We start from the raw sequence: 16,657 nt of genomic DNA, 5'->3' as shown, positions 1-16,657 counted from the left end.
TAGAGCTTGCATGTGACAGAGCAAGGTGTGCCTCCAAAGCTGTGACCCTTAGCAAGAGCAAATTATCAGGGGATTGAAGACATGCTTGGAGAGAAGCTAAATTATTTCAGTTATGATTGAGGAACTATTTTTATTTAATTTTAAATTTTAATTATTGTTTTACTATACAGCTACAATGTGGAGAAATTGAGGAAAAAATAGCAAGCAAGGTATTTTGAAAATGAAATCTGTATTTCACCTAGAAAGTAAGTTAATTGAAATCAGGAGGGGATTTGAAGTTGTCAGCATTCATGACCTCAGAAATGTTTATTTTTTGATTGATCAATAAGCATTCTAAAATACGCTTATTTGTCAAACCAACATGCCAAAAGATACATGTGATAGCACATACCTTTATAAAAGAGAAACCAGCATGTTCACCTTTACTTTGTCCCCATCATGAGGGGCCTGATATTAGCCCTGCTTTTAAACCTGGTCGGTAAGTAACTTATCTGCTTTGATGAATTTAAAAGAATAGATTCGGGAAAAGGTTTCAGAATCTAAATATAGGTCACTTATAAACAAGAACTTTAACAGTTTATAGAAAAATTTATTTTATGACAATTTTTTTCTTGTTTAGGGGAAAAGGGTTTTTGGCTATGTGTTGAACTAAGTAAGTTAATTAGAAAGAGTTATGCCATATGTACAAGATGAGATATAGCCTTTCATACTAAAATACATTAACATTTTGGGGTTTTTTTCCTTTGTCATTTCATTACTCTTTTTTTTTTTTTTTTCCTTCTCTTTCAGGGAGCCAGCATCTTAATTACCGTAAGTAATTTTCCTATCAGCTAATATAATTATAATGAGTGAAATTCAAAATAGAATCTGAAAAGTATATCAATGTTTAATTTAATTTTACAACAGCTAATGTTGTTCAGGTGCAATACAAAAATGAACAAATTCATCTTTTTTGTTCCATACATTCTAATACAGGTACTTTAATATGTTCTGTATTGTCTCTATAATGTTTTATGGGAACCATTTCTTTGCAGAACCCGATTTTGGCGAAAACAAGGTTTATACATTTGATTATGAAAGCACGCTTCTCAGCGGACTTCCAGAGAAAGGACTTGCAAGAGCTGGAATAAGAATAAAAAGTAAAGTGGAAATTAGTGGTATTGGGCCAAAACTTTGTCTTATTAGGGTAAGAAAATGTATTCCATTTGAAAGGTAAAATTCTCTTCATACTTGACTTCTTTTTTAAGCTTTTGGGAAGTAATTAAGTTTCATCATGTGTTGTGCTTACTCAGGGAGAATGTAAGTAACACTGTTATTTTTTATGCAGTGCCCTAAATTCTATTTGCACTTTGCCAGGTAATTCTCAGCTCAAGCCAACCTTGGGCTTGAAGGATTTCTTCTGCTTTGTGGTCAGGGAGACAATGGAATGTAATTTGAAATGCACAATAATTTATTACTGGATCAATCCAATTGTTCCAAACTGTACAACCTAGGATTATTTAATCAACTGATTTCGTAACCAGCAAACGAAAGTCAATAAAACATGTGACAGTAGCTGGATGTGATTCAATATTTAGCATAATTAATGTCATCTGGTGGCTTCTTTTTCTGCAGGGTCCCAAATGACATTCTTTGTCATCCTCAATTGTATATTTTTACTGCATGCTGAGTAATTACTAAGAGTTCTGATTATGTGAAAAACACTTTTGCCTTTAACAGAAGCCTATACGTGCTTCTAATGAATGTATTGAAACACACTCCTCAATTGCTTTACACAAACTCCACTTAGTCTTGTGTATACGTGGAAGAAAAATGATCTTTTTAAAAGCTTTTATTTGGCAAATTGAAAACTGCAGATTAAAAAGACTGGTGGCTGTCTGATAAATGCTTGTAACTGCTGTAGCCTTCCAGCCTGAACTAGCCTTCTGTTACTGGGTATAAGTTCAAATTATAATAGATCTAGACAGGAAACATTGCTTTTCCATGACCTTTGCAAATGGCTGGATTTTTTTTTTGCAAAAAAGCAACAAAATAAGAGCCACGCATCTGTACTGGTGAGTAGAAGGCTTCCCTGGCAGAGAGGAGGCAGCAGCAGTCTTGTCTTTACCCCACATCCTCCCCCATTCCTGCCGAAAGCTCTTGGTGTGTCAGGGTGAGCCTCCGCCAAAAATTGACTCCTGTTCCCTAAAACTTTCCAAACCCCTTCACTTGCCCTCATACATTTGGAAAAAAGTTTCTGTTTCAAAAATAAATACAGAAAGAATTTCAGGCAAGGGAAAAAAGAGAAAAGAACAAAAAAAATCACGAGATTTCGGGGCAAGTTCTAAGTGAAAGGTAACGATACATTTATTCCCTTCTGCTCTGGGAAAAGTTTATTTTGCTGCTGTTATATTTAAATTAGACAGTTTGGAGGGATGGTTTGGGGAATTAATCTTTCATCTGTAGCCTACTAGTTCGCATTCAGCCCAAGCAAAAAGCTCTGTTCCCTGGGCGGTTTCCAGCTGACAATTTTTTCATCGCAAACCCACAAGTAAGAATTGCCAGCTGTGTTCAAAACGTAGCAGACAGCGTAAGTCCTGACTGGGCCCCGAGGGCTGGGGAAAACTACTTCGCCCTGACCCTGCGGAGCAGTCCCAAACCTGCCCGCATGCAATATGCCAGAAGCATGTCCAAGAGGCAGCATGAGGGATTTGCTCCGTAACAGCCTCCCCTGTAAGCTTCAGTTACTGGGGTTGGCAGTGATCTCCACCAACAATAACAAAAATAAATATGAAAGTGCAGTCTCCAGCGATTTGCTGTATGAGGATTTAGTTTGTGTGGCTTTTTGAGAAATTAATCCGCCTCTTGCATCACATCGCCAGCCTGAGGTGTCAGAGAAAAGCCTCTTTAAATTGTCAAAATATATAGAAGGGAAGGGTCCTCTGAGAAACTAAGCTAAACATGCCCTGTTCCCATGGGGTAGAAATCATTTGAGTTATGCATAGTTTAGCACAACTTTCTCCTTGCTTGGATGTGCCCCAGGTTGAGGCTGGAGCGTGAAGTGCAGAGCGGGGTTGGAGGCAGCTCCTGAACCTTCGGCTCCACAGCAAAATGAGTAGGGGAGGGCAATTTTTACAATCTGCTCTCCACTGCTCTAACTAATTACGAGGACCTGGCTGGCCCAGCAGCCATGTTGTCATTAGTTTCTGACTGCTGTCTGTGCTCTGTGACCCCAGCGAGGGAGACGACAAAGTTCGCAACAGGAGTTAATGATGCTTTATGCAACATTAACTTTCTCCTGCAATTTCCTACGGATCTTCCATACTACTTTTGGGTAGCAACCTGCTGCATGCAGCTCCTCTCTTGGCTCATTTCCTCATACAAGTCAACCTTTGGCAATATGGGTTATCTATGAAACAGAACGGAGTGCAGTGACTGTGGAAATATCACTGTCATTTGCATTACTCTCTTTCCTTTTATATATGGAAACATGTATATCGATACTAGCTACGTTAAATGACCACTTTTAAGTTTTCCCTTTGAAGAGGCTTTGCATTATTTAGCAGTGTATTTTTTATGTGATTAAAGCTCTAGATGCTTATGTGCATTGAAAAAAGTTACCTGAAAAAATTAAAGAGGAATTCTATTCCCCCTTTGTTCTAGATTCACTCAATCGAAGCAGCAGAATACAATGGTGTCTGGCCTACAAGCTCATTCTCTCGATCACTCAAACTGACCCAAGTACTAACTGGGCAACTCAGTAACCCTATCAAGTTTGAGTACAGCAATGGCCATGTTGGAAACCTTATGGCTCCTGATTCTGTCTCGGATGATGGTCTGAACATCTACAGAGGGATTCTGAATGTGCTGGAGCTAAGTATAAAGAAGATGCAGCATTCATACAGCTGTCAGGAGGTAAGCTTTTTGTTTTGGCCATTGTGGTTGATTGTAGATAAGCCTTCTCTTCAGATTCTTCTAATGCATTTTCTGAATTCATCCTTGACATAAACTTCACTAACAGGAAACACCACAGCTTGGGAAATCATAGAATCATCTAGCTTGGAAAAGACCTTTGAGATCATCAAGTCCAACCGTTAACCTAACACTGCCATCCCAATTATGATTAAGTTGTTCTTACGGGACAACATTTGATGGAGCTGTAGCTGAACAGGACAACAGAACAGAAGATTTTTAATTTGGCTGATCAAAATATTTCAGAAAATGCATTTGCAGTATTAGACCCTTAGAAAATCTGGTTTGTGATTCTAGAAAAAGTAAACTCTGCAGAAGCTGAAGCCTACATAAAATTTCAGTACTGTATTAAAATGAGCTTAAACATACAGCACAAGATTAAAGCTAAAATAACAGTAATTTGACTTTTTTACCAATCATATATACTTTAATCTCTTCTAGCTCCTTTTTTAGGAGGAAAACAGTATATATGCCATGACATTACTGTAATAGCTTTGACAGTTGCAGTTGATGCTCTATTGGAATTTCCACTGTTTTTCAGGTTTTAATATCTTAGTCAAGGTAAATCATCTGATATTACTATTCACCACAGAAATTGCAATGTGTTTAGTTTTTGCAAAACCATATTTACATTGATTAGACTACATTCGATTCAGACATCAGCAAAACCCTTGAAATTATTATACTTTCATGTTATTTTTTATTGAAAATGCAGACTGGAGTAATTTTGATTTTTTAAAAATTTATTTTTATGTAAGTAGAGTTGTTTCTGGGAAAGGAACTACATGATTTAATATTTTCACGCTGCTTCTTGCACATAAAAACCCAGGTGGTGGTGTTGCATATTCCACAGCGCTATTTTCTCATATCTAGTTTTACATCTTCATTCTTTCTAATTCAGTTACTAGTATGTCCTACTCTCTCTACTGAGCAATATATGTGTCTTCACCTCTTAGAATTGTTTCCAAGATTTTTTTGCTTTTCTCAGACGGCAACTGATTAATGGACATTGGCACCCTTGCTTGACAATCTCAAGTCACTCTGTAAAGGAAGATAAGTGTTATTAGTCCCAAACTCTGAGTTGCATAGGGGTTTAGACGACTAACCTGGGAAAGTCTACATCACACCCAGCAGGCTGCAGGGTAAGGGTATCTGAGCTTGCCATGGACTGCACGCAACTAGAAAGTCCAGCTAGGCAGGAGGTTCCTTCATCCCACTGAGCCCAGTGGGCTGGACATAGAATCACAGAATCATAGAACATTTTGGGTTGGAAGGGATCTTTAGAGGTCATCTAGTCTAACCCCCCTTCAGTGAGCAGGGCCATCTTTAACTCGATAAGGATGCTCAGAGCCCCATCCAACCTGGCCTTGAATGTTACCAGGGATGGGGCCTCCACCACCTCTCTGGGCAACCTGTTCCAGTGTTTCACCACCTTCATTGTAAAGAATTTCTTCCTTATATCTAGTCTAAATCTATCCTCTTTTAGTTTAAAACCATTACCGCTTCTCCTGTCACAACCAGCCCTGCTAAAAAGATTGTCCCCATCTTTCCTATAGACATTCTCATTTAAAGTCTAGATTACTCTACCACACTCTGCATTCTGCAGAGGAGCCCCACACCTGCATTTGCAGAGTACAAGTCTTTCAGAAAGCCTGGGCAATTCTTATTTCTAGCCCTTACCAAAGCCACAGCGTCCTCAGGAATGCTGTTAAGCTAAAGATGAAGTGGGTATGTCTTGCCTCCCAACCACCACATGACCACTTCGCTGTTCTGACATAGCCCAGAGCTGCTCTCTGGAGTGGCTATGCTATCAATAACAATAAAAAAAAATCATGAAAATAACCCTTCCTTCTAAAATGCAATCAAATATTTTCCTCTCCAAAAATCTCCTCACTGACTGAGGAGATTTAAGACGTCTTATAAATATATATGCTTGAAATATTATTGACAATCTGAGCTAAAATTGCAAATTCAAGAAAACCCACAATCAAAACTCTGCTATCCTGAAATTCTTTTTAATTATTGCTGTTCGTATTGTGACAGATCATCTGATATTGCAAGGCCTGTTCCATAGGCATTTATAAGCTGTCTGTAAAAGCACATTTTAAGGGCAGAATGTCATCTCCAACTTTAAAATACTTTGCTGTTGAGACTTTATTCTGGCTGATCAAATTATTTTGGCACCTTTTATTAATATTCCCTAAATCATATTTCATAATTGACAGCTCTAACTGGAAGTTGTTACTCGCCTTTTCTGAGGCTCCAAATCTTGTCTTAGTGAAACTCTTGAGAATTTTAGTTCTCTCAGTGAAACTCTGATTTGGCTTACTGGAAACCTGTACATGTAAAAAAAAAAGAGGTTAAAGTAACAATTATCCCAATTTTGCTTCTGGAGAGTACCATAAATAAAAAACCATTCATTTCTATCAGGAATTTTGAAAATACAGAATTAAACAGGAATATCCATGAGGGGAGTTGAAGCTTTGCATAGGGGTAAACTTCTCTGATCATATTCTCACTTTTGCCAGGCTGGGATCGGAGGTATTTGCAACACAACGTACACAATCCAGGAAAACAAGAGAGCAAGCTTAGTCTATGTGACCAAATCCAAGGACCTGAACAGTTGTGAAGAGAAGGTTCAAATGTTCACAGGTTCAGCATACACCGATCCGTGCCAGACCTGCCAGCAGGTAAATTAAAGCGGTATTATGTATATGTATTTTATATTCATATACAGGGAGCCATTTGACATCCACATTATCTCTTGCTTTGTTACAACTAAAATGAGAGAAGAGTCAGATCTTCTGTATCTAGTTACCAACATGTTCTTTCTGTATGAAAATCAGATCCACACAGCAGCAGAGGTCTGTGTCGCAGATGTCCTTGTACCACAGACACACTTCAACTAGCTTAAACTAGTTGGCTTGGAAACCACTAATTATCAGCATGAGTTAATTCACCTACCAACCCTGTTTAGTAAAAAAGATAGTCATGATGTCCAGTTTCTGCTATTCAGGATAGGTACTGCTGCATCTTATTATAGCCTCTTATTATAGCCCTGCCTTTGAAATATGAAATGGCGTGGCTTATACCACTGCTCTCCTCAGCAAATGTGTCTCTTTCTCAAGTGAATAACCAATTACTTATATTTGGGAAAGGGAAAAAACAGCTAATACTTCTTGGCAGTAAACCGGAGCCAGGCGGTGTGCCTGACCTCTCTCATGGAAGTGGGCACGCTGGATTCACATAAAGCACTCATATGGACAATGAATAAAACAGCCCTGGAAAATAAGTGGCTTGAAGTGGGTGATGTCATAGCTTCTAGTCACAGAATGTAGAAGTCCAATGACTTTCTGTTTTCCTTTTTTCTTTGCTTTTTTTATATTATAAAGAGAAACAAGAATTCCCGGGCGACTGCTACTTACAATTACAAAATTAAATATTCACGTAATGAAGCTGTAATTACACAAGCTGATGTTGAGGAAATCCACCAGTTTGCGCCCTTCAATGAGATAACAGGAGGAAATGCTATAGTAGAAGCAAGGTACAGTACATATGCCTTTAATTCAGCAACTAACTCAGCATCTCGGTAATCTGGTCAAACTCCATAACTGAAATAAATCCTTTACTTCCACATCCTATTGTTTGCCAGTATTTAATTACATAAAATCCCAAACAGTTCATAAAAACAACCTTCACTGTTAGTTGTAAATCTGAAACATGCACATCACTATCCAAATTTTGTTAGCTCAACTTGGCAGGGTTTGACTATTTTATTTCTCAGGGATATTTGATTTATGTCATAAAAGCCAAAACAAATGTAATTCCATCTGAAAAATTGTGAACTAATATATTTGCAGTAAAATACTTTGAAAGACAGTTACTCACTGAAAGAGAGTTCCCTGGAAAATAATAATGCAGTAAGAGACCCTGGAGGCTAGTTCACAAGAAACCTAGATAGGACTTTGGATTCTGATATACTTCCTAAGTACAGTGGGCTGCTTGCAAATCTCCCATCAAAAGAGTTTATTGGTAGGAAATTGGGTTTTATTGCAAAAAGACTGGGCACAAAGCATACCAAATGTATTTGATTTTCCACAGAAAGTTTTGCATATTTCTTGAACAAGTTTGGGGCAAAATGAAAATATGGTTGTCTAAGAAATTAAACCTCTGCTCATTTTTAGCTCAAGCCCCCAAACTTTCAGTGTTTGAAAATTATTTCACCTGCTTCAAAATCATCTATTAGTTACCTGGTTTAGTGTTAGATTCTGTAGACAGGGATGCCCTACTGATGAGGGAGGCTTTTTGCATAAAGGTACAGAAGATAGACCTCAGTCCCACTCCAGCTGCTGTCATCTTGCATTGCTCCATTAGCTTCTCCAAGAATCTATTGGTATAATATACAGTTCTGGAAACTGCAATATCAGAACGTTCATGTCCATAAATCACTGATTAACTTCATTAATATGATGAACATGTTCAGTTTGGCTAAGAAAAAAACAAAAGAACAATAAAGGTGAAAGTGGCTTCACTATCTCATGCACTCAAGGTGAAGAAAAATACTATAGTTGTATATAGTAGTGCTTTTCATAGAATCATAGAATCGCTTAGGTTGGAAAAGACATTTAAGATCATCAGGTCCAACGATTAAACTAGCACTGCCAAGTCCACCCCTAAACCACTTATAACAAATTATAGACTGTTGTGAGTGAGCATTAGTCTGGAGCCAATGGACTTTTGCTGATTTAAACTCTCCTTCTGCAAGCCTGCATAGACTGTCTCCCTTTACTGTTCTCCCTTGGGTATTGAATCCCTAGAAAGGGAAGTGCCTTTACTTTTCCCCATTTTCTCTAGCTCTTTTGCACTGCCCAGCAGACAGGGCCAAATATAAGATAACTGGGAACAAGTGAATATGTCAACCAAGTCTTCAGAAGTTATTTCTACTATGCACTTTCTGCGTTTATTAAAAAAAAACATCAAGGACTTAAAACATTTGGAACTGAGTTTTCAGACCTGTTCAGCATAAGCCTCTCGCAGCACCTTTCAAAAGCAAGAGAGGTTTTACTATTGTTTCACCACTTTAATCCTATCTTTAGTATTCATTTGCTCTTCTCTTTGGAGTATAACATTTTCCCATCTATGCTAGGTAGATATATCTCTTCCCAAAATGATGAAGATGAAGACATAATAGATTCATCATGTTCTGGAAGGGGGAGTTAAATCTGTCCAAGTGTACCTGACGCTATGCTTTCTGACTCAAATGCCCTTTCAATAATATTGTATAAAATTTCAAGAGAGAAAAAATCTCTTCTGATTCTGTAGCGATTTCTATTCAAATTCCAGTGGCTTGTCTGCAAAGCAGTTATATGCCATTTCTGTAGCAGTTCTCTACAATCCATATGGAAGGAGTGGATAGAAATGATACAGAAGATCATCGTTGAAATTCCAAAATAAACACACCAATTTCTACAGACATTTTGAGATACTGTGTAGTAGAACAATATTGCTTTTGGAATGTTTTCAGTTGTTCACTACAAATGCCTAACTTTATTACAGTGTCCTAAACGGCCTGTTTTAAACATAATTGGTGGGATAGGATGCATCCCTTTAGCTGAAAATGTAGCAAAGACAGAAAATGTTTACAAAGACAGTTTCTCATTGGAATTATTCTTCATAACAAAGGATGAAGGTCTGGCGCTCCTTGAAAAATATCCAAAAACTTGAGTGCCTTTCCAAAGACTAATCCTGAGTTTATCTGGCCCTTTTTGTTTGGGAAATACAATCTGAAACTTCATGAGAATTTTTTATCTTCTGCAGTCCCCAGGTCATTCAGCTTGCCAGGTAAAATGGGGAGAGAATTGTAATAGTGCAAGTAAAAAGATTGTAGCATTTCTTATCATATCTAATAATTTTCAATTCCTTTTGAAGCTTCTACGAGGCACAGACACATAAGAGCTTTTATGAACTTCTCAAAAGGTTTAAATTAAGTGATAATTTCTAAAAAAGTTTCCCATCAGTTATTTTTCTCCAGTCCTTTATTTACTGCTTAAGACACAACACACAGTTCCTGTGATCTTCTTCAGGCCACGGCTTCTCACCTCCCACTTCTTCCTTAAATTCCCAAGCCATGTTATTCCCAAAGAAAGGCAAAGGCTGGCTCTGATCTGAGCCCTGCTGTGTAAGCGCACACCTTCTCAGAGTACGGTTCTGAGCATCACGTCCAAATGTATCTCTTTGTAAATACCTTTGCCCCTCAATAACAAAACCCTTTTGAAACAATAGTAGTTGCATTGCAGTGCAGAGTGGCAGAACAACTGTTCTCTTTTTAGTTTGTACCCTGTATCTTGTGATGTTATCTCTCCCGGGTTCCTCCATTCCAGGCAGAAACTTACTTTGACTGATGTGCAAAAGCACGTGGCAGAGGTCCCACCAAAAGAATTCCAGAATCGTGGGTCACTTCAGTACCAGTTTGGCAGTGAATTGCTTCAGCTTCCTGTCCACTTATTCCAAATAAAAAATGTGGAAAGCCAGGTAAAGTTCAGCCACCAGACAGACTCTGTTGGAGATTAGTGTCCATGCATGTAGAGAACACTGTGTGTGAGCTTCGTGCATTTTCATCTTCCTGCAGATAGAGGAAAGCCTGCAAGACCTAGTAGAGACCACATCTGAACAGCTTCCCAGCAATGCACCAGCAAAAGCCCTCAAGCTTATGCACCTCTTCCGTGCAGCAAATGAGGAGAATTATGAGTCAGTGTGGAAGCAGTTCTCCAGTCGGCCAGCATACAGGTAGAAGCAATACAAGTGGTCATTCTTCTGCCAATAAACTTTGTTGGAGAGCGTCTGGAATGACTATGTTCAAATGTAGATCTGGAAAATGGTCCTTGCCTTTCCCATTACAGGCGCTACATTTTGGATATAATTCCTGCAGTTGCCAGTCACCACGCACTCAGGTTCTTGAGGAATAAAATGGAAAAGCAAGAACTCACCAGCTGGGAAGTGGTGCAGACGGTGCTTGTGGCTCTGCACTCAAGCACACCAACTCGGGACGTGATGGAGGAAGCAACGGTAGGATTCTCTAAACACTCTCGAATAGCTCCTTACTGATTTTAGCATGTCGTATTTATTCCTTTAACAAGATTGCAAAAGGCTTTGAAAATATAAAGGTTTTGTATCCTCTAGTGAGCTTGAAAGGAGTTTATTTCCTGACTGTCTTAAGGGGAGGAGAATGCAAATCAAAAGGGCAAAAATGAATCCAGAATAAAACAGGAAAGAAAGAGTAAAATGCTCCTCAGTGACAGAGGTAATTGCTGCAAACAGTGGCTTCTAGTATCCTTTTGTCCAGATGTACTTTATAGTTACATCAGATTAGATCTCTGAGTGTCTACAAAGACTAGGGAGTAAGAAATACATATTTGTTATATTCTATATTCGTCCTGATTGACCTAGCAGGACGGGTATCAGCTGGAGCAGATCTATCAAAATCACGGGAATTACACCAATGTGGAGCCCACATAGGAGAAAATCTAATGATTTTTAGAATTTTTTTCCTCTTAGGGTCTAATTCTAGCCTCAGACGCAGAAACTTATCTCTGCCTACCATAGGTAGAGACCACATATCTCAGACCAGAGTTTTGCTCTCTGTAAAAGCCATGACAGCCCGTCCGCTACCGTGTGGTAATACTCTGTTTCCCACTCGAGCAAGCAGTGGGCTGGTGCCTTCTTTCAGCTCCTGTGTTTCTATGAAATATTCCCATCTGCCCAAAATACTGAGGTCCATTCACAATGTATCTCAAGTTTTTTGTACCTATAGCTGAGGCAATTATAAAACAATGATGAATGTTTCATGAATAAAGGGTGGTTTTCCACTCCATAAGTGGGTGATTTCCTCCCTTTGAATTACAGCCTATGCCAAATTTAAATCTGAAACACTATAAAAGCAACATACCTGTCTTCCAGATGTTACTTGGAATTACTTTACAATTGCATTTTCAAATACAGTAATATCCACTGATTAACTATAAATCCACTGATACAAAAATTTCAAAAGCCTGGTTTTGCCTTGCATTTGGCAGAAACGTATTTTTAGTATTGTTGCTCTTCATTAATGGTGGTAATGAACAACGGCTTTCGCCCTAGCTCATCGTGAAAAAACACTGCCCACGCTCAAGCACCGTACTTGGAAAGGTTTGCTACCTCAGCTACGCGTCACTGTGCCACAAACAGTGCTCGTCATCGGACTCCTGCTCTGAATGTCTCCAGGTAACCACATTTTTATTTATCGGTTCAAAGAAAAATTAAACCTTGAGTTCTTTCTTCATTATTCAGAAACCTGTATTTCACTTCACTACAATGTTTCCTCTGGGGATAGGAACCCCAATTGGTTAAATACAGCATTTTTATCTTTAGATTAACATACAAAAGAGAGTGAGAGGAAGAAGCATATAATTCATAGCACTTTCTATCTGAGTATCTCTGAGTGTTTTATTGCCAATTATTAATGAAGTCCCATGGCACTGCTCTGAAACACTTTAAATACAGGTACTTATATATACTTATAAATAAACTAAGTGACACAAAAGCCCAGGTTTTTGCCCAAAGTCATGTAGCCCAGCCATTTCTCAGACAGAAGCAGAGCCCAGGCATCCACATAGACTATAAGGTTTTAATAATAGTAAAACCCTCCCTGTTCTGAACTGCTTTTATTCAGCGAGTCTGAAAAAAATTTAAATAGGCTGTAAACAGCATTTCCCCATTCTAGAGATGCATGTCATGGTTTACAGAGGTTGGCCACCCAGCCAGTGATAGAGAGAAATAGGTGTTTTCAGTCTTCAACACTGGTCAGTCCACCATCCCCCGTAAGAGCCGAGTGTTCCCGATACATTATGTACCTGCCATGATTTTTTTCCCGTAGTACACAGGCATAGCTGACATTCCTACATGCATCTCCTGTGTTACGACTGCCACCAGTGCTCCTGAGATAATGAAATCTAAGCCCAGTGCTAGGGAATGGAAATTCTTTCCCAAAGCAAATGATTGTATAGGCTTATTCAATGCATTTCAAATACCCATGCATTCAATTAGTAATATCAAACGCGCTGTTTCTGCACCATCAATGGATCTCAAATGTGATCTTTTAAAGCATGGGAACTGTATTGAAATTATTCTATAACATCTCAGGGTTTCTTTAGAGCCATTTTTTAGCATTGAAAACAGTTTTCTATTAGGATTTAGTTCTTTTCTCATATTCAGCCTTCAGACAACTATTTCTAATCTTGCCACGTAGACGTAAGTGATCCAGTTGCTTACAACAAAGGCTGTAAAATGACCTGACAATTGCGTTGCCAGCTGTTAATCCACAATAAAACATGGCTGTCAGCTGAAGTTACAGGAACCAGCACTAGCCATATCTTCAGGGCCCGAAGAATTTAACTGTGTCTCCCTTTTTTAGCCATATCTTCAGGGCCCGAAGAATTTAACTGTGTCTGCATTTTTGGACCTGTCTTCAGCCATTAGACAGAGATATTCAAACAGCGTTATTGCAGGGTTCCCAACTCACACTGAAAGGCAGTGGGAACTAGCTCCTAGCCATTGCTTTTTCCTTTAAAAATCTTACTTGATAACTTTAAGGCATAGTGAGGAAGAAGCTGTTCATTGCAGCTTTCTTGGCTATGCTTGTTCTATGAATAAAATGTCCTATTCATGAGGACAAAAGGAATTTGAAAATATTTAAAATAAGTGAATTGAACAAACTGAAATTATCAAAGTCAAACTTCAGAATAGGCTGGGGGATGGGATATAGATAAGAGCTGGAATTGAACTCAACAGAAGATTTGTTTTCTTTTTTCAGCTACTTCATGGCTTTGCAGGAGAGGCGTTGAGCAAGTCTAACACAGAAGAAATTTCCCTGGCTTTGAAAGCCCTTGGAAATGTAGGGCACCCAGCCAGCATCAAGCACATCAAGAAATTTTTGCCTGGATATGCAGCCGGTGCCTCAGATCTGCCACTCAAGGTCCATACGACTGCTGTGATGGCCCTGAAAAACATAGGCATGAAAGACCCCAAAATGGTAAGGAAACAAAGCTGCCTCCTTTGCACTTATGATAACCCAACACAAGGCTGCTAACTGATGGTGGGTGATGAAGGGAAAGCACACCTCATTTTCAAATATAGCTGTAATATATTTTTTTATATAACCATTCCTTACTCCTTTTGACATTAACCTCTGGTGTTTCAGACTGCAACAAAAATCCCATTAAAAGGATACATTCATTGCCCTATTGTTGAAGACAAATCAGTACTTCCATTGCAAACGTTTATTTTCCAAGGACATTAGACAGAAAGCTAAATTATTGACCCAAATGTGTTTAGTTCTACTTCAACTTTCATATGTGAGAGAACCACAAAACAAGGTTTTCAGACAATTGACATTTAATACTGAGTGTCACATCTAATCGTAATTCAAGACCAGATCTTATTGTAAATAGATACTAGAGGTTTGCATCCTAATTACAAATTTACACACATTGTGTGGGTTTAAGTCATAAACAGAACATTTAATAAATGTGACTTTTGTCCCTGAATGAGATGATTAGATATCACATACAATGGTTACACAGGCACACTCTCCTCCACCACAGACATCACTTCACAATCATTTTCACCTTAAAGTAATCTGCTTCTAAAAGGAAACCTTGCATTCTCAAGACTGTTTTTCCTTATATTGAAATATTTTGTTTTATACAAGACTATTCTTAATATAAAAAGTAAAATAAAAGCTTTCATTAACTAGTCTCCTTCTAATCTGTATCAGTCTTTCCATTATACTAATTTTTTTCGTATGGCTCCCAGTTTGAGTGCACATATTGATCCACAGACAATAGTGTGCCAGGGTATGCTTTTAAGCAAAAGAATAAAGAAACAATTTACTAGAGTGCGAGAGCTAGATGGAGAAAAGCAGAAGGGGAAGAGAGAACAGCAAGGGTAGGAGTTAGGGTATTTGCTGGGGGAGAAAAAAGCCAGTTTGGTGTTTGACAACAGTGCTGTTTCTCCGATTGCCCGTTGGCCTGGCTTTCCACGTGTGATGCAGACCACTCATTTTCTGCATATTTTCTTTGGAGAAAATTGATCTGGAGCAAGTTAATGACTGTGGCCAGATTCATCATTGTTCAAAAACCGGTTTAATGCCTGGTTTGCAGCTAGCTCACACCCATATCTGCATTAAACAGACTTAATACATGGTCTGTTGTCTTTATTGTTTAATTTGAAAAGGTAGTTACCTTTAGAAACAGGCTACTGCATCCCTGTCACCACTTTCCCCTTGGTACTTGATAATCAACATACACAAATTAATAAAACCAATCAGGGTGTTTCCAAAGTTCGTTGAAGTTTTCTGGGTCAGACTTTTCATCAGAGAGCCTGGGTGTGCACTGTCCCAGGAGGGACAGAGAGGCACAGGGGAGCTGCCAGAATGGGGTAACACCGTCCACATCCATTTTGAAGCTGGGGTGAAAGCTTTCACTGCAGCTCATGGAAACTGGAAAGGTTCCAGTACAAAATTAGCCTTGATACTGAATATTGCCAGGGTCAAACACATTGACCATGAGTAGTACTGTGGAAATTACATTTGTTGCATAAACTTTCAGTTTGAAACTGCCTACATGACATAGAGATTGCTGGTAGTAAAATGGTTTTTATTCTAGCAGAAAGGGCTCCAGGAGATCAAATGATTAGAAATAAGGCATGCCTTTATGAGTAGGGATAAGTGCTCACTGAAACCACTTCTCAGGTGTGTGATGGATCCATGAAATCTCTTTTACCTACAGTGGTAATGCTACAGATATATTCTGCTATAGCTCAGAAAGGGATAATAGAGTTGATATAGAAGTTATCCAGCAAAGTTCCTTGGCTTTGACTGTGTAGGAAGTCAGACTACATTACCATAATGCCCCTTCCAGCCCTCCAACTATGAAACCAGGAACACTGTTGCCATAATAATTAAATAATACACATTTTTACTGCACTAGTGATGAAGAGATCATTCACCGGTGATGAATGGTTATTAGCAAAATGTTCAAACATACTGTAAGTTTGAAGGTATCTATTATTTTCAGGTCCAGGCTATTACCCTTGAGATTTTCCTGAATCACAAAATTCATCCTCGGCTCCGAATGATAGCTGCAGTGGTTTTGCTTGAAACCAAGCCAGGTTTTCCAATACTGATGACAATAGCGGATGCTGTGCTGAAGGAACCGAGCATGCAAGTGGCAAGTTTCATCTACTCTCACCTGAGGGCCCTGGGTAGAAGCACAGCTCCAGATCTTCAAGTGATGTAAGGATAATCTGGATCCCTTCCCTAGATGAAAAACTTGTTGCAAACTAACTGAGGTGTTAATGTGCTCACTGAATTTTTTCAGGGCTTCTGCCTGCAGAATGGCTGTCAGACTATTAAGTCCCAAATTCGACAGATCTGGATATCAGTTCAGCAAGGTTTTTCGCTTCAGTGTGTTTAAAGGTAAGATTCAGAAGATTTTGTAGAGAAATATATACAGGTCAATGTGTGAAAAATATTGTACCATATGAGAACCCAATTCTCCTAGCCAGCTGGTTAGCCGCATGTTGTTCCTCCATATTCTCCTATGTTCAGTGAAAAAAAAAATAGTATAAAAATCTCAGGCTCTCCATTTGGAGAGTGTTTAGGTCCCTGCGT

At 38.8% G+C, this 16,657-nt stretch overlaps 1 protein-coding gene across 1 annotated transcript in view; it reads left to right on the top strand.

Moving 5' to 3' along the window:
* The first annotated feature begins 438 nt into the window (after window positions 1-438).
* The window catches only part of LOC104134850 (vitellogenin-1), a 44,513-nt gene continuing 28,294 nt past the window's right edge, over window positions 439-16,657 (top strand). The window contains exons 1-13 of the mRNA XM_035903914.1: window positions 439-478; window positions 790-810; window positions 1,035-1,186; window positions 3,643-3,894; window positions 6,480-6,641; window positions 7,344-7,495; window positions 10,332-10,482; window positions 10,580-10,737; window positions 10,851-11,016; window positions 12,088-12,210; window positions 13,799-14,017; window positions 16,062-16,279; window positions 16,365-16,462. Of these exons, the coding sequence (XP_035759807.1) occupies window positions 439-478; window positions 790-810; window positions 1,035-1,186; window positions 3,643-3,894; window positions 6,480-6,641; window positions 7,344-7,495; window positions 10,332-10,482; window positions 10,580-10,737; window positions 10,851-11,016; window positions 12,088-12,210; window positions 13,799-14,017; window positions 16,062-16,279; window positions 16,365-16,462 (1,912 nt within the window). The remainder of the gene's footprint in view (window positions 479-789; window positions 811-1,034; window positions 1,187-3,642; window positions 3,895-6,479; window positions 6,642-7,343; window positions 7,496-10,331; window positions 10,483-10,579; window positions 10,738-10,850; window positions 11,017-12,087; window positions 12,211-13,798; window positions 14,018-16,061; window positions 16,280-16,364; window positions 16,463-16,657) is intronic.

This window comes from Egretta garzetta, unplaced genomic scaffold (assembly GCF_000687185.1).
Source record: "Egretta garzetta isolate BGI_Z169 unplaced genomic scaffold, ASM68718v1 scaffold31, whole genome shotgun sequence".
Lineage (NCBI taxonomy): Eukaryota > Metazoa > Chordata > Aves > Pelecaniformes > Ardeidae > Egretta > Egretta garzetta.
This window is presented reverse-complemented; position numbering and strand designations above follow the sequence as displayed.